Below are 22,790 nucleotides of genomic sequence, written 5' to 3' on the forward strand. Positions count from 1 at the left end.
TCTACAAAGCTTCATTTTGTAGAGAATATGTCTTCTTTTGGGGATGAAAACCAGTATTTCTGGGAAACAACGCTATTTGAAAGGGATAAAAAGCATTATTTTTGTGAGAAAACCATGTTTTTGCAAGGATAAAGAATGATTTTTAGGAGAGAACTTTTTATTTCTGGGATAGGTACTGATATTTGTGTGACATTCTTCTAAAATTTGTCAGAAATCGATATTTCTGTTGGAAATGTCCTTATTTTGAAGAGGGAAAGAGGTATTCCAATAACAGTGTTTCATATGTTGCTACAAGGGACCATTTGTAGAGGAAACGATTTCTATAGGGGATGAAAATCACTTTTTTGGGTAGAAAATGCTACTTGTAATGATGAAAAGCTTTGTATTGGTAAGAAAATGAATTTTTGGCAAGATTCAAGAGTGATACCTAAGAGAGAACACATTTGATTCTGGTGTAAGTATTGATATTTGTGTGAAATACATCGGAAATTTGTCTGAAATGGATAATTCTTATGTTAATGTCATTATTTTGTAGGGGAAGACAGATATTCTGGAATCAATGAGTCATAATTTGTTACAAAGCATCATTTTAAAGAGAATGTGTCTTCTTTTGGGACGAAAACCAGTAATTTAGGGAGAAATTGCTATTTGTAGGGATGAAAAGCATTAGTTTGGGAAGAAAACCATAGTTTTGCAAGGATGAAGAGTGATACCTAAGAGTGTACTTTTCATTTCTGGGATAAGTGTTGATATTCATGTGACCTACTTAAAAAATTTGTCAGAAATCGATATTTCTGTTGGAAATGTCATTCTTTTTTAGATGAAAAGAGTTATTCTGGAAACAGTGTGTCATATTTGGCTACAAACGATAATTTTGTAGAGAAATCGATTTCTTTTGGTGATGAAAACCACCTTTACGTTTAGAAAATGCTGTTTGTAGAGATGAAAAGCTTTATTTTGGTAAGAAAACCATATTTTGCAAGGGTAAAGTGTGATACCTAAGAGAGACCTTTTTATTTCTGGTATAAGTATTGATATTCCTGTGAAATTTTTCTGAAATCTGTCAGAAAATAATATATCTTTAGGAAATGTCCTTATTTTGTAGAGGAGAAAAGGTATTTCTGTTAGTAATGTCCTCAATTTGTAGAAGAGAAAAGGTATTCTGGAAACAATGTGTCATATTTTCTAAAAAGCTTCATTTTGTAGAGAAAATGTCTTCTTTTGGGGATGAAAACCAGTATTTCTGGGAAACAACGCTATTTGAAAGGGATAAAAAGCATTATTTTGGTGAGAAAACCATGTTTTTGCAAGGATAAAGAATGATTCTTAGGAGAGAACTTTTTATTTCTGGGATAGGTACTGATATTTGTGTGACATTCTTCTAAAATTTGTCAGAAATGGATATTTCTGTTGGAAATGTACTTATTTTGAAGAGGGAAAGAGGTATTCCAATAACAGTGTTTCATATGTTGCTACAAGGGACCATTTGTAGAGAAAACGATTTCTATTGGTAATGAAAACCACTTTTTTGGGTAGAAAATGCTACTTGTAATGATGAAAAGCTTTGTATTGGTAAGAAAATGAATTTTTGGCAAGATTCAAGAGTGATACCTAAGAGAGAACACATTTGATTCTGGTGAAAGTATTGATATTAGTGTGAAATACATCGGAAATTTGTCTGAAATGGATAATTCTTATGTTAATGTCATTATTTTGTAGGGGAAGACAGATATTCTGGAATCAATGAGTCATAATTTGTTACAAAGCATCATTTTAAAGAGAATGTGTCTTCTTTTGGGGACGAAAACCAGTAATTTAGGGAGAAATTGCTATTTGTAGGGATGAAAAGCATTAGTTTGGGAAGAAAACCATAGTTTTGCAAGGATGAAGAGTGATACCTAAGAGTGTACTTTTCATTTCTGGGATAAGTGTTGATATTCATGTGACCTACTTAAAAAATTTGTCAGAAATCGATATTTCTGTTGGAAATGTCATTCTTTTTAAATGAAAAGAGTTATTCTGGAAACAGTGTGTCATATTTGGCTACAAACGATAATTTTGTAGAGAAATCGATTTCTTTTGGTGATGAAAACCACCTTTACGTTTAGAAAATGCTGTTTGTAGAGATGAAAAACATTATTTTGGTAAGAAAACCATATTTTTGCAAGGGTAAAGAGTGATACCTAAGAGAGACCTTTTTATTTCTGGTATAAGTATTGGTATTCCTGTGAAATTTTTCTGAAATCTGTCAGAAAAGGATATATCTTTAGGAAATGTCCTTATTTTGTAGAGGAGAAAAGGTATTTCTGTTAGTAATGTCCTCAATTTGTAGAAGAGAAAAGGTATTCTGGAAACAATGTGTCATATTTTCTACAAAGCTTCATTTTGTAGAGAAAATGTGTTCTTTTGGGGATGAATACCAGTATTTCTGGGAAACAACGCTATTTGAAAGGGATAAAAAGCATTATTTTTGTGAGAAAACCATGTTTTTGCAAGGATAAAGAATGATTCTTAGGAGAGAACTTTTTATTTCTGGGATAGGTACTGATATTTGTGTGACATTCTTCTAAAATTTGTCAGAAATGGATATTTCTGTTGGAAATGTCCTTATTTTGAAGAGGGAAAGAGGTATTCCAATAACAGTGTTTCATATGTTGCTACAAGGGACCATTTGTAGAGGAAACGATTTCTATTGGGGATGAAAATCACTTTTTTGGGTAGAAAATGCTACTTGTAATGATGAAAAGCTTTGTATTGGTAAGAAAAAGAATTTTTGGCAAGATTCAAGAGTGATACCTAAGAGAGAATACATTTGATTCTGGTGTAAGTATTGATATTAGTGTGAAATACATCAGAAATTTGTCTGAAATGGATAATTCTTATGTTAATGTCATTATTTTGTAGGGGAAGACAGATATTCTGGAATCAATGAGTCATAATTTGTTACAAAGCATCATTTTAAAGAGAATGTGTCTTCTTTTGGGGACGAAAACCAGTAATTTAGGGAGAAATTGCTATTTGTAGGGATGAAAAGCATTAGTTTGGGAAGAAAACCATAGTTTTGCAAGGATGAAGAGTGATATCTAAGAGTGTACTTTTCATTTCTGGAATAAGTGTTGATATTCATGTGACCTACTTGTAAAATTGGTCAGAAATCGCTATTTCTGTTGGAAATATCATTCTTTTTTAGATGAAAAGAGTTATTCTGGAAACAGTGTGTCATATTTGGCTACAAACGATAATTTTGTAGAGAAATCGATTTCTTTTGGTGATGAAAACCACCTTTACGTTTAGAAAATGCTGTTTGTAGAGATGAAAAACATTATTTTGGTAAGAAAACCATATTTTGCAAGGGTAAAGTGTGATACCTAAGAGAGACCTTTTTATTTCTGGTATAAGTATTGATATTCCTGTGAAATTTTTCTAAAATCTGTCAGAAAAGGATATATCTTTAGGAAATGTCCTTATTTTGTAGAGGAGAAAAGGTATTTCTGTTAGTAATGTCCTCAATTTGTAGAAGAGAAAAGGTATTCTGGAAACAATGTGTCATATTTTCTACAAAGCTTCATTTTGTAGAGAAAATGTCTTCTTTTGGGGATGAAAACCAGTATTTCTGGGAAACAACGCGATTTGAAAGGGATAAAAAGCATTATTTTTGTGAGAAAACCATGTTTTTGCAAGGATAAAGAATGATTCTTAGGAGAGAACTTTTTATTTCTGGGATAGGTACTGATATTTGTGTGACATTCTTCTAAAATTTGTCAGAAATGGATATTTCTGTTGGAAATGTCCTTATTTTGAAGAGGGAAAGAGGTATTCCAATAACAGTGTTTCATATGTTGCTACAAGGGACCATTTGTAGAGGAAAGGATTTCTATTGGGGATTAAAATCACTTTTTTGGGTAGAAAATGCTACTTGTAATGATGAAAAGCTTTGTATTGGTAAGAAAAAAAATTTTTGGCAAGATTCAAGAGTGATACCTAAGAGAGAACACATTTGATTCTGGTGTAAGTATTGATATTAGTGTGAAATACATCGGAAATTTGTCTGAAATGGATAATTCTTATGTTAATGTCATTATTTTGTAGGGGAAGACAGATATTCTGGAATCAATGAGTCATAATTTGTTACAAAGCATCATTTTAAAGAGAATGTGTCTTCTTTTGGGGACGAAAACCAGTAATTTAGGGAGAAATTGCTATTTGTAGGGATGAAAAGCATTAGTTTGGGAAGAAAACCATAGTTTTGCAAGGATGAAGAGTGATACCTAAGAGTGTACTTTTCATTTCTGGGATAAGTGTTGATATTCATGTGACCTACTTCAAAAATTTGTCAGAAATCGATATTTCTGTTGGAAATATCATTCTTTTTTAGATGAAAAGAGTTATTCTGGAAACAGTGTGTCATATTTGGCTACAAACGATAATTTTGTAGAGAAATCGATTTCTTTTGGTGATGAAAACCACCTTTACGTTTAGAAAATGCTGTTTGTAGAGATGAAAAACATTATTTTGGTAAGAAAACCATATTTTGCAAGGGTAAAGTGTGATACCTAAGAGAGACCTTTTTATTTCTGGTATAAGTATTGATATTCCTGTGAAATTTTTCTAAAATCTGTCAGAAAAGGATATATCTTTAGGAAATGTCCTTATTTTGTAGAGGAGAAAAGGTATTTCTGTTAGTAATGTCCTCAATTTGTAGAAGAGAAAAGGTATTCTGGAAACAATGTGTCATATTTTCTACAAAGCTTCATTTTGTAGAGAAAATGTCTTCTTTTGGGGATGAAAACCAGTATTTCTGGGAAACAACGCGATTTGAAAGGGATAAAAAGCATTATTTTTGTGAGAAAACCATGTTTTTGCAAGGATAAAGAATGATTCTTAGGAGAGAACTTTTTATTTCTGGGATAGGTACTGATATTTGTGTGACATTCTTCTAAAATTTGTCAGAAATGGATATTTCTGTTGGAAATGTCCTTATTTTGAAGAGGGAAAGAGGTATTCCAATAACAGTGTTTCATATGTTGCTACAAGGGACCATTTGTAGAGGAAAGGATTTCTATTGGGGATTAAAATCACTTTTTTGGGTAGAAAATGCTACTTGTAATGATGAAAAGCTTTGTATTGGTAAGAAAAAAAATTTTTGGCAAGATTCAAGAGTGATACCTAAGAGAGAACACATTTGATTCTGGTGTAAGTATTGATATTAGTGTGAAATACATCGGAAATTTGTCTGAAATGGATAATTCTTATGTTAATGTCATTATTTTGTAGGGGAAGACAGATATTCTGGAATCAATGAGTCATAATTTGTTACAAAGCATAATTTTAAAGAGAATGTGTCTTCTTTTGGGGACGAAAACCAGTAATTTAGGGAGAAATTGCTATTTGTAGGGATGAAAAGCATTAGTTTGGGAAGAAAACCATAGTTTTGCAAGGATGAAGAGTGATACCTAAGAGTGTACTTTTCATTTCTGGGATAAGTGTTGATATTCATGTGACCTACTTAAAAAATTTGTCAGAAATCGATATTTCTGTTGGAAATGTCATTCTTTTTTAGATGAAAAGAGTTATTCTGGAAACAATGTGTCATATTTGGCTACAAACAATAATTTTTTAGAGAAATCGATTTCTTTTGGTGATGAAAACCACCTTTACGTTTAGAAAATGCTGTTTGTAGAGATGAAAAGCTTTATTTTGGTAAGAAAACCATATTTTGCAAGGGTAAAGTGTGATACCTAAGAGAGACCTTTTTATTTCTGGTATAAGTATTGGTATTCCTGTGAAATTTTTCTGAAATCTGTCAGAAAAGGATATATCTGTTGGAAATGTCCTTATTTTGTAGAGGAGAAAAGGTATTTCTGTTAGTAATGTCCTCAATTTGTAGAAGAGAAAAGGTATTCTGGAAGCAATGTGTCATATTTTCTACAAAGCTTCATTTTGTAGAGAAAATGTGTTCTTTTGTGGATGAAAACCAGTATTTCTGGGAAACAACGCTATTTGAAAGGGATAAAAAGCATTATTTTGGTGAGAAAACCATGTTTTTGCAAGGATAAAGAATGATTTTTAGGAGAGAACTTTTTATTTCTGGGATAGGTACTGATATTTGTGTGACATTCTTCTAAAATTTGTCAGAAATGGATATTTCTGTTGGAAATGTCCTTATTTTGAAGAAGGAAAGAGGTATTCCAATAACAGTGTTTCATATGTTGCTACAAGGGACCATTTGTAGAGAAAACGATTTCTATTGGGGATGAAAACCACTTTTTTGGGTAGAAAATGCTACTTGTAATGATGAAAAGCTTTGTATTGGTAAGAAAAAGAATTTTTGGCAAGATTCAAGAGTGATACCTAAGAGAGAACCCATTTTTTTCTGGTGTAAGTATTGATATTAGTGTGAAATACATCGGAAATTTGTCTGAAATGGATAATTCTTATGTTAATGTCATTATTTTGTAGGGCAAGACAGATATTCTGGAATCAATGAGTCATAATTTGTTACAAAGCATCATTTTAAAGAGAATGTGTCTTCTTTTGGGGACGAAAACCAGTAATTTAGGGAGAAATTGCTATTTGTAGGGATGAAAAGCATTAGTTTGGGAAGAAAACCATAGTTTTGCAAGGATGAAGAGTGATGCATAAGTGCGTACTTTTCATTTCTGGGATAAGTATCGATTTTCATGTGGCCTACTTCTAAAATTTGTCAGAAATCGATATTTCTGTTGGAAATGTCATTCTTTTTTAGATGAAAAGAGTTATTCTGGAAACAATGTGTCATATTTGGCTACAAACGATAATTTTGCAGAGAAATCGATTTCTTTTGGTGATGAAAACCACCTTTATGTTTAGAACATGCTGTTTGTAGAGATGAAAAACATTATTTTGGTAAGAAAACCATATTTTTGCAAGGGTAAAGAGTGATACCTAAGAGAGACCTTTTTATTTCTGGTATAAGTATTGATATTCCTGTGCAATTTTTCTAAAATCTCTCAGAAAAGGATATATCTGTTGGAAATGTCCTTATTCTGTAGAGGAGAAAAGGTGTTTCTGTTAGTAATGTCCTCAATTTGTAGAAGAGAAAAGGTATTCTGGAAGCAATGTGTCATATTTTGCTACAAAGCTTCATTTTGTAGAGAAAATGTGTTCTTTTGGGGATGAATACCAGTATTTCTGGGAAACAACGCTATTTGAAAGGGATAAAAAGCATAATTTTGGTGAGAAAACCATGTTTTTGCAAGGATAAAGAATGATTCTTAGGAGAGAACTTTTTATTTCACAGAATCACAGAATCACAGAATTACCCGGGTTGGAAGGGACCTCAAGGATCATGTAGTTCCAACCCCCCTGCCTGGCAGGGCCACCAAACATACACATTTACTAGATCAGGTGTCCCAGGGCCCCGTCCAACCTGGTCTTGAACACCTCCAAGGACGGGGCATCCACAACCTCACTGGGCAGCCTGTTCCAGGACCTAACCACCCTTCTAGTAAAGAACTTACCCCTAACATCCAACCTAAATCTTCCCTCCTTCAACTTAAAACCATTTCCCCTAGTCCTGCTATTATCAGCCCTTTCGAAGAGTTTACTCCCCTCCTGGGAGTAAGTTCCCTTCAGGTACTGAAAGGCTGCAATGAGGTCACCCCGCAACCTTCTCTTCTCCAGGCTGAACAAACCCAACTCCCTCAGCCTGTCCTCATAGGGGAGGTGCTCCAGCCCCCTGATCATCTTTGTGGCCCTCCTCTGGACCCTTTCCAAAATCTCCATATCTTTTTTGTACTGAGGGCTCCACACCTGGACACAGTACTCCAGATGGGGCCTCACAAGAGCAGAGTAGAGAGGGACGATCACCTCCCTATCCCTGCTGACCACCCCTCTCCTGATGGAGCCCAGGATCCCATTTGCTTTCTGGGCTGCCAGAGCGCACTGCTGGCTCATGTTAAGTTTCTCATCTATCAGGACCCCTAGGTCTTTTTCAGCCGAGCTGCTCTCAAGGACAACTCCTCCCAGCCTGTACAGGTGCCTGGGGTTCTTCCGGCCCAAGTGCAAAACCTTGCACTTTGCCGTGTTGAACCTCATTAGGTTCACCCGAGCCCAGCTTTCCAGCCTGTCAAGGTCCCTCTGAATGGCATCTGTTCCCTCCACCGTATCAACTGCACCACTCAGCTTGGTGTCATCAGCAAACTTGCTGAGGGTGCACTCCATTCCCTCATCGATGTCATTAATAAAGATGTTAAAGAGCACCGGTCCCAAGACAGACCCTTGAGGGACGCCGCTCGTTACCGGCCTCCACCTGGACATAGAGCCATTGACCACCACCCTCTGTCTGCGGCCTTTCAACCAATTGCTTATCCATCTAGTTGTCCACCCATCAAATCCACCTCCCTCCAATTTGGAGATGAGGATGTGATGGGGGACCATGTCAAAGGCCTTGCTCAGGTCCAGGTAAATGACATCGGTCGCCTTCCCTTCATCCACCAACGCCGTCACTCCATCATAGAAGGCCACAAGATTAGTTAAGCATGACCTTCCCCTTAACTAATCTTGTGGCCTTCTATTATTTCTGGGATAGGTACTGATATTTGTGTGACATTCTTCTAAAATTTGTCAGAAATCGATATTTCTGTTGGAAATGTCCTTATTTTGAAGAGGGAAAGAGGTATTCCAATAACAGTGTTTCATATGTTGCTACAGGGGACCATTTGTAGAGAAAACGATTTCTATTGGGGATGAAAACCACTTTTTTGGGTAGAAAATGCTACTTGTAATGATGACAAGCTTTGTATTGGTAAGAAAATGAATTTTTTGCAAGATTCAAGAGTGATACCTAAGAGAGAACACATTTTTTTCTGGTGTAAGTCTTGATATTAGTGTGAAATACATGGGAAATTTGTCTGAAATGGATAATTCTTATGTTAATGTCATTATTTTGTAGGGGAAGACAGATATTCTGGAATCAGTGAGTCATAATTTGTTACAAAGCATCACTTTAAAGAGAATGTGTCTTCTTTTGGGGATGAAAACCAGTAATTTAGGGAGAAATTGCTATTTGTAGGGATGAAAAGCATTAGTTTGGGAAGAAAACCATAGTTGTGCAAGGATGAAGAGTGATACCTAAGAGTGTACTTTTCATTTCTGGGATAAGTATTGATATTCATGTGACCTACTTCTAAAATGTGTCAGAAATGGATATTTCTGTTGGAAATGTCATTCTTTTTTAGATGAAAAGAGTTATTCTGGAAACAATGTGTCATATTTGGCTACAAACGCTAATTTTGAAGAGAAATCGATTTCTTTTGGTGATGAAAACCACCTTTATGTTTAGAACATGCTGTTTGTAGAGATGAAAAACATTATTTTGGTAAGAAAACCATATTTTTGCAAGGGTAAAGAGTGATACCTAAGAGAGACCTTTTTATTTCTGGTATAAGTATTGATATTCCTTTGAAATTTTTCTAAAATCTCTCAGAAAAGGATATATCTGTTGGAAATGTCCTTATTCTGTAGAGGAGAAAAGGTGTTTCTGTTAGTAATGTCCTCAATTTGTAGAAGAGAAGAGGTATTCTGGAAGCAATGTGTCATATTTTGCTACAAAGCTTCATTTTGTAGAGAAAATGTCTTCTTCTGGGGATGAAAACCAGTATTTCTGGGAAACAATGCTATTTTAAAGGGAAAAAAGCGTAATTTTGGTGAGAAAACCATGTTTTTGCAAGGATAAAGAATGATTCTTAATAGAGAACTTTTTATTTCTGGGATAGGTACTGATATTTGTGTGACATTCTTCTAAAATTTGTCAGAAATCGATATTTCTGTTGGAAATGTCCTTATTTTGAAGAGGGAGAATGGTATTCCAATAACAGTGTTTCATATGTTGCCACAGGGGACGATTTGTAGAGAAAACGATTTCTATTGGGGATGAAAACCACTTTTTTGGGTAGAAAATGCTACTTGTAATGATGACAAGCTTTGTATTGGTAAGAAAATGAATTTTTTGCAAGATTCAAGAGTGATACCTAAGAGAGAACACATTTTTTTCTGGTGTAAGTCTTGATATTAGTGTGAAATACATGGGAAATTTGTCTGAAATGGATAATTCTTATGTTAATGTCATTATTTTGTAGGGGAAGACAGATATTCTGGAATCAGTGAGTCATAATTTGTTACAAAGCATCATTTGAAAGAGAATGTGTCTTCTTTTGGGGATGAAAACCAGTAATTTAGGGAGAAATTGCTATTTGTAGGGATGAAAAGCATTAGTTTGGGAAGAAAACCATAGTTGTGCAAGGATGAAGAGTGATACCTAAGAGTGTACTTTTCATTTCTGGGATAAGTATTGATATTCATGTGACCTACTTCTAAAACCTGTCAAAAATGGATATTTCAGTTGGAAATGTCATTCTTTTTTAGATGAAAAGAGTTATTCTGGAAACAATGTGTCATATTTGGCTACAAACGCTAATTTTGAAGAGAAATCGATTTCTTTTGGTGATGAAAACCACCTTTATGTTTAGAACATGCTGATTGTAGAGATGAAAAACATTATTTTGGTAAGAAAACCGTATTTTTGCAAGGGTAAAGAGTGATACCTAAGAGAGACCTTTTTATTTCTGGTATAAGTATTGATATTCCTGTGAAATTTTTCTAAAATCTGTCAGAAAAGGATATATCTGTTGGAAATGTCCTTATTCTGTAGAGGAGAAAAGGTGTTTCTGCTAGTAATGTCCTCAATTTGTAGAAGAGAAAAGGTATTCTGGAAGCAATGTGTCATATTTTGCTACAAAGCTTCATTTTGTAGAGAACATATCTTCTTCTGGGGATGAAAACCAGTATTTCTGGGAAACAACGCTATTTTAAAGGGAAAAATTCATAATTTTGGTGAGAAAACCATGTTTTTGCAAGGATAAAGAATGATTCTTAATAGAGAACTTTTTATTTCTGGGATAGGTACTGATTTTTGTGTGACATACTTCTAAAATTTGTCAGAAATCGATCTTTCTGTTGGAAATGTCCTTATTTTGAAGAGGGAGAGAGGTATTCCAATAACAGTGTTTCATATTTTGCTACAGGGGACCATTTGTAGAGAAAACGATTTCTATTGGGGATGAAAGCCTCTGCAGCCCGGAGAGGATCACTTTTGTCCTCAACTTCTTTTCTCGCTGAAAGCACAACTCCTAGCACTGTTTCGAGGTGTTACCTTTCAAATGGGGAAAGATTTTGCTTCTTTCATTTTTTTCGTTACTACACTTTTGGTTTCTCAGTCGACATAGGAAAGAAACGAATATCTCCTTCTTACATATCTGACTAGCTAGCTGAATAGCTCTGCGATATGCGCTGTCGGAGAGAAATCGACTTGATGTCCCCATCGCTCCTTTCTGAGCTGCAGGCATAAGCCTTTTCCTCTGAAGAAAGAAGCCGGCTAAAGACGCACACCCCGAGCGCAACGGAGATGTTGGAATCACGGTTCCCTGCGATTGCCGCTTGTGCGAGAAAAGAGCGCTTGCGGCCAAATCGGTAGCCGAAAAAGAGCGACTTTAGCCGGCTGCTTTCTTCCGCTGAGGGGGGTTCCTCTCTGCAGCCCGGAGAGGGTCACTTTTGTCCTCAACTTCTTTTCTCGCTGAAAGCACAACTCCTAGCACTGTATCGAGCAGTTATCTTTCCACTGGGGAAAAATAAGTTGGTGTACTCCAAATCAGACAGAAAATACCCTAAATCAGACACAAAATCGAGAAACCCCACATTTTTATACCCCCCCCCATTTAAGGATCAACGTCCCTTTTTCAGGTCCCTCTCCATATTAATGCTTCACACATTATAGGTTCCCCCCATTTAAAAACACCCCCCCATTTAAAGAACTTCTACCATTATAAACCCCCACTTTTAAGTCCCCCCAATTTTATTGTCTCCCCTACATTAATGAAGCCTTACCCATTTATATGGATCCCCCCCAAATTTAAAGGACTCCTCCCATTTTAATAACACCCCCATTTCAATGTCCCCCCCCATTTAAGAACCTCCCCATTTAAATGCCTCCCCTTTTTAAAAAACACCCCCCCCCATTTTAAGCCCTCCCACCCATTATTGGTTCCAGCTCAATTTAAGGATTCCCCCCCATTTTTTGGACCGCCCCCTGTTTAAGGACTCCCTATTTTCAGCGAGAAAAGATGTTAAGGACAAAAGTGCTCCTTTCCGGGCTGCAGAGAGGAACCCCCCTCAGCGGAAGAAAGCAGCCGGCTAACGTCGCTCTTTTTCGGCTACCGATTTGGCCGCAACCGCTCTTTTCTCGCACAAGCGGCAATCGCAGGGAACCGTGATTCCAACATCTCCGCTGCACTCGGGGAGTGCCTCTTCAGCCTTCTAAAGGACTCCTCCCAATTTTAAAGACGGGGGCCGGCTGACGAGGCTCTTAAAATGGGGGGGGCTTTAAATGGGAAAAGGTCTTTAAATGGGGGGGTCCTTAAACAGGGGGCGGTCCAAAAAATTGGGGGGAGTCTTTAAATTGAGCTGGAACCAATAATGGGTGGAAGGGCTTAAAATGGGGGGGGGGGGTGTTTTTTAAAAAGGGGAGGCATTTAAATGGGGGGGTTCTTAAATGGAGGGGGACATTGAAATGGGGGTGTCTTTAAAATGGGGGGGAGTCCTTTAAATTGGGGGGAGATCCATATAAATGGGTAAGGGTTCATTAATGTGTGGGAGACAATAAAATTTGGAGGACTTAAAAGGGGGGGTTTATAATGGTAGGAGTTCTTTAAATGGGTGGGTGTTTTTAAATGGGGGGGACCCTCTAATGTGTGAAGGGGTTAAAATGGAGAAGGACCTTAAAAAGGGAGGTTGATCCTTAAATGGGGGGGTGTTAAAATTTGGAGTTTCTCGATTTTGTGTCTGATTTATGGTATTTTCTGTCTGATTTGGAGTACCCCTACTTATTTTTCCTCAGTGGAAAGATAACTGCTCGATACAGTGCTAGGAGTTGTGCTTTCAGCGAGAAAAGAAGTTGAGTACAAAAGTGATCCTCTCCGGGCTGCAGAGAGGAACCCCCCTCAGCGGAAGAAAGCAGCCGGCTAAAGTCGCTCTTTTTCGGCTACCGATTTGGCCGCAAGCGCTCTTTTCTCGCACAAGCGGCAATCGCAGGGAACCGTGATTCCAACATCTCCGTTGCGCTCGGGGTGTGCGTCTTTAGCCGGCTTCTTTCTTCAGAGGAAAAGGCTTATGCCTGCAGCTCAGAAAGGAGCGATGGGGACATCAAGTCGATTTCTCTCCGACAGCGCATATCGCAGAGCTATTCAGCTAGCTAGTCAGATATGTAAGAAGGAGATATTCGTTTCTTTCCTATGTCGACTGAGAAACCAAAAGTGTAGTAACGAAAAAAATGAAAGAAGCAAAATCTTTCCCCATTTGAAAGGTAACACCTCGAAACAGTTCTAGGAGTTGTGCTTTCAGTGAGAAAAGAAGTTGAGGATAAAAGTGATCCTCTCCGGGCTGCAGAGAGGAACCCCCCTTAGCGGAAGAAAGCAGCCGGCTAAAGTCGCTCTTTTTCGGCTACCGATTTGGCCGCAACCGCTCTTTTCTCGCACAAGCGGCAATCGCAGGGAACCGTGATTCCAACATCTCCGCTGCACTCGGGGAGTGCCTCTTCAGCCTTCTAAAGGACTCCTCCCAATTTTAAAGACGGGGGCCGGCTGAAGAGGCTCTTAAAATGGGGGGGGCTTTAAATGGAGAGGGTAGTTAAATGGGGGGTCCTTAAACGGGGGGCGGTCCAAAAAATTGGGGGGGAGTCCTTAAATTGAGCTGGAACCAATAATGGGTGGGAGGGGTTAAAATGGGGGGGGTTGTTTAAAAGGGGGAGGCATTTAAATGGGGGGGTTCTTAAATGGAGGGGGACATTGAAATGGGGGTGTCTTTAAAATGGGGGGGAGTTCTTTAAATTGGGGGAGGGATCCATATAAATGGGAAAGAGTTCATTAATGTGTGGGAGACCATAAAATTGGGGGGACTTAAAAGGGGGGGGTTTAAAATGAGAGGAGTTCTTTAAATGGGGGGGGGTGTCCTTAAATGGGGGGGACCCTATAATGTGTGTGAAGGGGTTAAATTGTGATGGTCCTTTAAATGGAGGGGGGTTATTAATTTGTGGGAGGCTTTAAAAGTGCGAGGTACATTAAATGGGTGTTCCATGGCCATAAAGGACTTGGAGAGGGTCATAATGGAGGTGGGGGGGGGGGTCATAAAATGGGGGTGATGCCTAAAATTGGAGGGGTCCTAAAATGTGGGGTAGTTCATAAAAGGGGGGGTGAACGTCTTTAAAATGGGAAGCGGTCTTAAATGGGGGTGAGGGTCCTTAAATAAGGAGGGGGGGTTAAAATGTGGGACCCTATAACGGTGGGGATTGTTAAAATGGGGAAGGCTACATAAAATTTGGGGGGTGCTTAAAATGGGGAGTCAATGGCCAAAAAGGACCTGGAAGAGGCAGGTTGGGGAGGGTTGTCCTTAAGGGGGGGGTCCTTAAATGTGGGGCGGTCCATAAAATGGCATGTAGTTCTTAAGTTGTGGGGGAACCAATAATGCGTGGAGGTGGTTAAAATGGAAAGGTCCTTTAAAAGAAGGGTGCATTTAGAAGTGGGTGTTCTTAAATGGAGGAGGACATTAAAATGGAGGGGTCTTTAAATGGGCGGGGGGGGGCTTTAAAATGAGAGGAGTCCTTTAAATTGGAGGGGATCCATGTAAATGGGTAGGGGTCGATTACTGTGGGGGAACCATAAAATGGGTGGTAGTCCTTAAATTGAGGGGGAACCAATAATGGGTGTGGGGGGTTAAAATGGAGGGGTCATTTAAAAGGGAGGGGCATTTAATTGGGGTGTTCTTAACTGGAGGGGGACATTAAAATGGGGGGGTATTTAAATGGGAGGAGTCCTTTAAATTGGGGGGGGACCCATATAAATGTGTAGGGGTCGATTAATGTGGGGGGGACCATAGAATGGGAGGATTTTAGAAGGGGGGGAGGTTGAAAATTAAAGGAGTCCTTTACAGGGAGGTTGTGCTTAAATGGGGGGACCCTATAATGTGTGGGGGGGTTAAAATGTGATGGTCCTTTAAATAGCGGGAAGATCATTAATTTGTGGGGGGTCCTTAAATAGGGGGGTCCTTAAATAGGGGGCGGTCCAAAAAATGGTGGCGAGTCCTTAAATTGAGCTGGAACCAATAATGGGTGGTGGTATTAAATTGGGGGAGTGTCTTTAAAAGAGGGGGGTCCTTATAATGGGGGGACTTAAATGTGGTTCTTTGGCCATAAATGACCTGGAGGTGCATTAGCATCAGGAAATGCAGGAGGCTAATATCAGGAGGTCCTGATATTCCTGTAAAATTCTTCTAAGAATTTGTCAGAAAATGATGTATCTTTGGAAATGTCCTTAAATTGTAGCGTAAGATAGGTATTCTGGAATCAGTGTGTCATATTTTGCTACAAAGCATCATTTTGTAGAGAAAATTTCTTCTTTTGGGGATGAAAACCAGTAATTTAGGGAGAAATTGCTATTTGTAGGAATGAAAAGCATTAGTTTGGGAAGAAAAACATAGTTTTGCTAGGATCAAGAGTGATACCTAAGAGTGTACTTTTCATTTTAACCCCCCCCCCCAACCCATTATTGGTTCTCCCTCAATTTAAGGACTACCCCCCATATTATGGACCGCCATCCCATTTAAGGACCTCCCCCATTTTATGCAACACCCCCATTATACAAACCCCCTCAAACCCACCACAATTATGTCCCTCTCCAAGTACTTTACGGCCATGCAATCAGATTTAAAGGACCCCCCCACCATTTAAAGCACCCCCTGCATTTAACTACCCCCCCCTTTTAAGGACCTGCCTCCTGCAGCTCCTGACGCTGATGCACATCCAGGTCATTTATGGCCAATGAACACCATTTAAGTCCCCCCATTTTAAGAAAACCATATTTATGCAAGGGTAAAGAGTGATACCTAAGAGAGACCTTTTTATTTCTGGGAAACAATGCTATTTTAAAGGGATAAAAAGCATAATTTTGGTGAGAAAACCATGTTTTTGCAAGGATAAAGAATGATTCTTAGGAGAGAACTTTTTATTTCTGGGATAGGTACTGATATTTGTGTGACATTCTTCGAAAATTTGTCAGAAATCGATATTTCTGTTGGAAATGTCCTTATTTTGAAGAGGGAGAATGGTATTCCAATAACAGTGTTTCATATGTTGCTACAGGGGACCATTTGTAGAGAAAACGATTTCTATTGGGGATGAAAACCACTTTTTTGGGTAGAAAATGCTACTTGTAATGATGACAAGCTTTGTATTGCTAAGAAAATGAATTTTTTGCAAGATTCAAGAGTGATACCTAAGAGAGAACACATTTTTATCTGGTGTAAGTATTGATATTAGTGTGAAATACATGGGAAATTTGTCTGAAATGGATAATCCTTATGTTAATGTCATCATTTTGTAGGGGAAGACAGATATTCTGGAATCAGTGAGTCATAATTTGTTACAAAGCATCATTTTAAAGAGAATGTGTCTTCTTTTGGGGATGAAAACCAGTAATTTAGGGAGAAATTGCTATTTGTAGGGATGAAAAGCATTAGTTTGGGAAGAAAACCATAGTTCTGCAAGGATGAAGAGTGATACCTAAGAGTGTACTTTTCATTTCTGGGATAAGTATTGATATTCATGTGACCTACTTCTAAAATCTGTCAGAAATGGATATTTCTGTTGGAAATGTCATTCTTTTTTAGATGAAAAGAGTTATTCTGGAAACAATGTGTCATATTTGGCTACAAACAATAATTTTGTATAGAAATCGATTTCTTTTGGTGATGAAAACTACTTTTATGTTTAGAAAACGCTGTTTGTAGAGATGAAATGCATTATTTTGGTAAGAAAACCATATTTTTGCAAGGGTAAAGAGTGATACCTAAGAGAGACCTTTTTATTTCTGGTATAAGTATTGATATTCCTGTGAAATTTTTCTAAAATCTCTCAGAAAAGGATATATCTGTTGGAAATGTCCTTATTTTGTAGAGGAGAAAAGGTGTTTCTGTTAGTAATGTCCTCAATTTGTAGAAGAGAAAAGTTATTCTGGAAGCAATGTGTCATATTTTGCTACAAAGCTTCATTTTATAGAGAACATGTTCTTTTGAGGATGAAAACCAGTATTTCTGGGAAACAACGCTATTTTAAAGTGATAAAAAGCATAATTTTGGTGAGAAAACCATGTTTTTGCAAGGATAAAGAATGATTCTTAGGAGAGAACTTTTTATTTCTGGGATAGGTACTGATATTTGTGTGACATTCTTCGAAAATTTGTCAGAAATCGATATTTCTGTTGGAAATGTCTTTATTTTGAAGAGGGAGAATGGTATTCCAATAACAGTGTTTCATATGTTGCTACAGGGGACCATTTGTAGAGAAAACGATTTCTATTGGGGATGAAAACCACTTTTTTGGGTAGAAAATGCTACTTGTAATGATGACAATCTTTGTCTTGGTAAGAAAATGAATTTTTTGCAAGATTCAAGAGTGATACCTAAGAGAGAACACATTTTTATCTGGTGTAAGTCTTGATATTAGTGTGAAATACATGGGAAATTTGTCTGAAATGGATAATTCTTATGTTAATGTCATCATTTTGTAGGGGAAGTGTTACCTAGATCTGGTAACCTGGAAAGTCAAGTCCCTTTGTGAATGTGTATCGACGGCCCCGACCAAGTCACAGCTGTTTGTTACACCATTATGGTGAGCTGTAAAATGGCGTTTATTGGAATGTGAGGGTCCCTTATATAGGTATCCAGTTTCATCCTTATCTTTTTTACATATGCATGACCCAGCAGGGGAGGGCCTATCACTTACATCCCGAGGGTCCGATTTCGCCTAATACAACATCTCCCTCTCCCCATGCTTAACAAAACCATGCCCTGTTACAACGCAAGCTCCGATCCTAATCCTAATATATAAAAGTGTTAGTACTTATATAAATTTTTGTGGTGAGTTATTTAAAAAGTGATGTAAACATGCAGAGGTATGTGGTGCAGTGTGTAATAATGTTAGTGTTTCTTTAGTTAGTATTTTCAAGGCATCTTGGGCTATATTATACAGTTCATCCTTCTGCTCAAAGCTTCTCGTATATCTGCTGGAACTCCATTTTCTCATTAAGCACTCTTTCCATCGTAAGTTGTAAGCAACCCCTCAAAGTCCTTGCACTTGTGCCCTTGAGTCAGCAGCAGGAAATCTATTGCAGCTCTTTTCTGTAAAACAGCATGCCTGAAAGAAAAGTACTCAGCTTTCGATTAGTTTTCTGTTTCTCCCAGACCGCCCTTTTGGGTGATCACTGCATCAGATTTTACTTTTCTCGATGGGATCCATAAAATTTTTCCCGATTCTCTGTCCTTTACTGTGGCATAACCTCTTCGTTCAAAATGATTGATTGCATAATGTGCTGTGCCAATACTTCTGCCTGCTGGGCTACCAGGATCCTACCTCTGTGACCCTCCCCCTCCCCAAGGACACGTATCTTGTCCTTCAGGAGACGGTTGGCCCTTTCCACAATTGCTTGTCCCTGGGAATTCCCAGCGATGCCTGTTGAATGAGATATTCCCCAATGCTCTTTAAGTAGATCTTGAGATGAAGCACGAGCCATTGTCTGTCTTGATGTGTCGCAGCACACCAAGGACCATGATGGCAGTGGCCCAGTGTCTCTGAGCTGCAGGGGACTTAAATGTTAACATAACCATCACTCAATCAAAACCTTCACTGATAATGCACTAACTAAACATGAGGTTACATGTAAGGTCATAATTTTTTGAGTTGACATATACACACTCATTCAAGCATTCATTTTAGACAATTCCATAAATGAAAATTTCAAAGCTAATGTATTATTACTTATCAACAACTATGAGGTGGCAAACCACCAAAAGGAGAGAGAAAAGGAACACAGTAGTGATGGATGCGATAGGCAATGCCAGCAGGGCGTCCCCTGCTTCAAAATGCACTTTGCCTTTCTCACCCATCACAGACTCTCTCCTGTGCAGGGCTTTTTTCACATGTGCTCCATATATGCATGGCCAGTGCATGATACAGAGCCCAGGTGAAACACCTGCTCATAAAACATAACAAACCACTATATTAGATCTCTCTACAATACAAACTACTCACAGAAAGTTATTTACAGCTATAGTTACTTATTTCTATTGTTACTTGCTTCACCCTTAGCTCCCTTCTTTTTTCTTTTAATTGGTAAGCTTTTTCTTGTTGACCTACTCCTACTATAGTTACAAAAATCATCTATGGGTAGTATAGTAATTCTTGATGCAGTATAGAGTGAGATGCACCTGAAACTGTCAGAAAACAAATATCTTTGCACTGCTGTGTGCACATTGCATTCAGCCCACTAGGGCAAAACTCATCCTGGGATCTTCAGGACCTGCTCTAGTACAGCTGCCACCGTTCCATCCAACTCCACCACCACAATTCCCCCTCTATACAATTTCCAAGTCCCCTAAATGTGTATATTATTGGGAGAAAATGAAGACATTCTTGCTCCGACTAGCAAGAGATACTTCTAATGTCTTGCTTTTGTCCCCATTCAGAAGTAACGATTTGTTTACTTTCACAAGCGGCGGAGCTGAGGGGCGGGGGGGGGTAAGCAGTGAGGAGGGGCAGCGCGGGGGTTTGCGTTCTCTTGCTGGCACTTAAACTTCTCTGGCTAGAGCAGATCACATTCAATATTTTAACTCACTGTTCTTTTGTAACCTTTTCCCTGTTTTTTGTTTTTCACAATTTCACTACTCGTACCCTCAATTACACTTCCATGTAACATTAATAATTCCACATCCATATAGCATTCATGTTTACACATCCCTATAACATTAACAGTTCCATACACCATTTGCATTTATACTTTCATATACCATAAACATTTAACAATCACAAAGACAGTGACAATAATCAATACAGTTTATCCTAAGCATTCTTCCTCTCCTCCAAGTTGTCAGCAGGAGTTTAACCGACTCCAACTCGGGCTAAAGTAGCTCGCTCGTCAGCTGAATTTGTTTCTGCTTCAGAGGCTCCACTCGAGCCCGGGGCCCCCTGACCGGGCCCCCAATTAACGATAAAAAGGAATGCCTCCCTTATCTTTGACCAATCCGAGACTTGGTCGCTCTTGTTCTCCCTTCTCCCTCCCCCCAGGTAGAGCCGGACCAGCAGCCCACCCTCTTGGGGAAAGGTTATGATGATTAGGAACGCCTCCGCCTCCGCCCCCGCTGATGAGGATTGGCTTCCATCTTGGTTAGTCCTATCCACCCCGCCCCACGGGGCGGAACCACACCCACAACACATCCCATCTCGAGGAAGGGACCCATCCTCCCGCCCCTGCTCACTCCCCTTCCCCACCCCCAAGGATGGGCGAAGGAGTGCAGAAGATACCGGTTGCTTTGGATACCGATATGGGGCCTCAGAGGAAGGCTTCTGCGGGTCAAGAGATAAGGATGTGGAATGTGTGGAATGCTGCTGGACGGGGCCATCTGATCGTTGTTCAGCCGGAGTGATGGGTGTGGTCGGGATGGCTCGCGCCACCTTGTCTTTGTCTTTCAAATCCTCACATCTGCAAGAGAAAAAGCCTCCCGACCCAATTCCCAAAGCAGCCCCAAGCCGAGCATCCGTCTTCCCTTCTTTCCGAGCCGCTTTCAGCGCCCCAAGCACCAACCCCCACGTTTTGAGCTCAGCATCTTTCTGCTCATTCATTGCGCGCTCACAGAGCGAAAAAGTTAAAGAGTCCCGCTTATTGTGATCCAAAATCTCCCGAGGAGAGGAAAGCACCCCCTCCTTTTCAAGACAACTAATAACGGCCTCAAGGTCCTTCTTAGAAGGCGTATCTTTCCTACCATAGTAGGTTTTACAAAGTTGCAATACTACTCTAATGACGGAATACATATACCCAGAGACCCGAAGTCTTCCTGGTCTTCTACGAACTATCGGCCGTAGGATAGGCGCAGCGCTGCATTCCCCTTTGCACCCCACCGAGAGTGCTTCCACGGGCTCGAACCGTGGATACCGCGTCCGTCAGCGCGGTTTTAGCCGTCGCACACTCACCTCCAGGACTTTTCCTCACACGGGGCACCATTTGTTACCTCGATCTGGTAACCTGGAAAGTCAAGTCCCTTTGTGAATGTGTATCGACGGCCCCGACAAAGTCACAGCTGTTTGTTACACCATTATGGTGAGCTGTAAAATGGCGTTTATTGGAATGTGAGGGTCCCTTATATAGGTATCCAGTTTCATCCTTATCTTTTTAACATATGCATGACCCAGCAGGGGAGGGCCTATCACGTTACATCCCGAGGGTCCGATTTCGCCTAATAAAACAGGGAAAACAGATATTCTGGAATCAGTGAGTCATAATTTGTTACAAAGCATCATTTGAAAGAGAATGTGTCTTCTTTTGGGGATGAAAACCAGTAATTTAGGGAGAAATTGCTATTTGTAGGGATGAAAAGCATTAATTTGGGAAGGAAACCATAGTTCTGCAAGGATGAAGAGTGATATCTAAGTGTGTACTTTTCATTTCTGGGATAAGTATTGATATTCATGTGACCTACTTCTAAAATCTGTCAGAAATGGATATTTCTGTTGGAAATGTCATTCTTTTTTAGATGAAAAGAGTTATTCTGGAAACAATGTGTCATATTTGGCTACAAACGCTAATTTTGAAGAGAAATCGATTTCTTTTGGTGATGAAAACCACCTTTATGTTTAGAAAATGCTGATTGTAGAGATGAAAAACATTATTTTGGTAAGAAAACCATATTTTTGCAAGGGTAAAGAGTGATACCTAAGAGAGACCATTTTATTTCTGGTATAAGTATTGATATTCCTGTGAAATTTTTCTAAAATCTCTCAGAAAAGGATATATCTGTTGGAAATGTCCTTATTCTGTAGTGGAGTAAAGGTGTTTCTGCTAGTAATGTCCTCAATTTGTAGAAGAGAAAAGGTATTCTGGAAGCAATGTGTCATATTTTGCTACAAAGCTTCATTTTGTAGAGAAAATGTCTTCTTCTGGGGATGAAAACCAGTATTTCTGGGAAACAACGCTATTTTAAAGGGATAAAAAGCATAATTTTGGTGAGAAAACCATGTTTTTGCAAGGATAAAGAATGATTCTTAATAGAGAACTTTTTATTTCTGGGATAGGTACTGATATTTGTGTGACATTCTTCTAAAATTTGTCAGAAATCGATATTTCTGTTGGAAATGTCCTTATTTTGAAGAGGAAAAGAGGTATATCAATAACAGTGTTTCATATGTTGCTACAGGGGACCATTTGTAGAGAAAACGATTTCTATTGGGGATGAAAACCACTTTTTTGGGTAGAAAATGCTACTTGTAATGATGACAAGCTTTGTATTGGTAAGAAAATGAATTTTTTGCAAGATTCAGGAGTGATACCTAAGAGAGAACACATTTTTTTCTGGTGTAAGTATTGATATTAGTGTGAAATACATGGGAAATTTGTCTGAAATGGATAATCCTTATGTTAATGTCATTATTTTGTAGGGGAAGACAGATATTCTGGAATCAGTGAGTCATAATTTGTTACAAAGCATCATTTGAAAGAGAATGTGTCTTCTTTTGGGGATGAAAACCAGTAATTTAGGGAGAAATTGCTATTTGTAGGGATGAAAAGCATTAGTTTGGGAAGAAAACCATAGTTCTGCAAGGATGAAGAGTGATACCTAAGAGTGTACTTTTCATTTCTGGGATAAGTATTGATATTCAT

General features: G+C 38.6%; 1 protein-coding gene and 1 long non-coding RNA gene across 3 annotated transcripts in view; both read right to left on the reverse strand.

Annotated features, from left to right (window-relative positions):
- LOC146754673 (uncharacterized) overlaps positions 1-21,307 on the reverse strand; it is a 163,879-nt gene extending 142,572 nt beyond the window's left edge. Inside the window, exon 1 of one of the 2 annotated variants that reach the window (XM_085527660.1) lies at positions 19,576-21,307. In XM_085527660.1, coding sequence (XP_085383786.1) covers positions 20,018-20,947 — 930 coding nt within the window. In that variant the 5' untranslated portion in view covers positions 20,948-21,307 and the 3' untranslated portion in view covers positions 19,576-20,017. Of the gene's footprint in view, positions 1-18,761 lie in introns of both variants that reach the window. The other variant, XM_085527659.1, reaches the window with a different exon arrangement.
- The window catches only part of LOC146754675 (uncharacterized), a 285,098-nt gene continuing 280,061 nt past the window's right edge, over positions 17,754-22,790 (reverse strand). The window contains exon 2 of the long non-coding RNA XR_014938936.1: positions 17,754-17,931. This is a non-coding gene — a long non-coding RNA (uncharacterized LOC146754675). The remainder of the gene's footprint in view (positions 17,932-22,790) is intronic.

The sequence above is a fragment of the Coturnix japonica genome, chromosome W (genome assembly GCF_054131305.1).
Source record: "Coturnix japonica strain WE chromosome W, WE-NBRP24, whole genome shotgun sequence".
Lineage (NCBI taxonomy): Eukaryota > Metazoa > Chordata > Aves > Galliformes > Phasianidae > Coturnix > Coturnix japonica.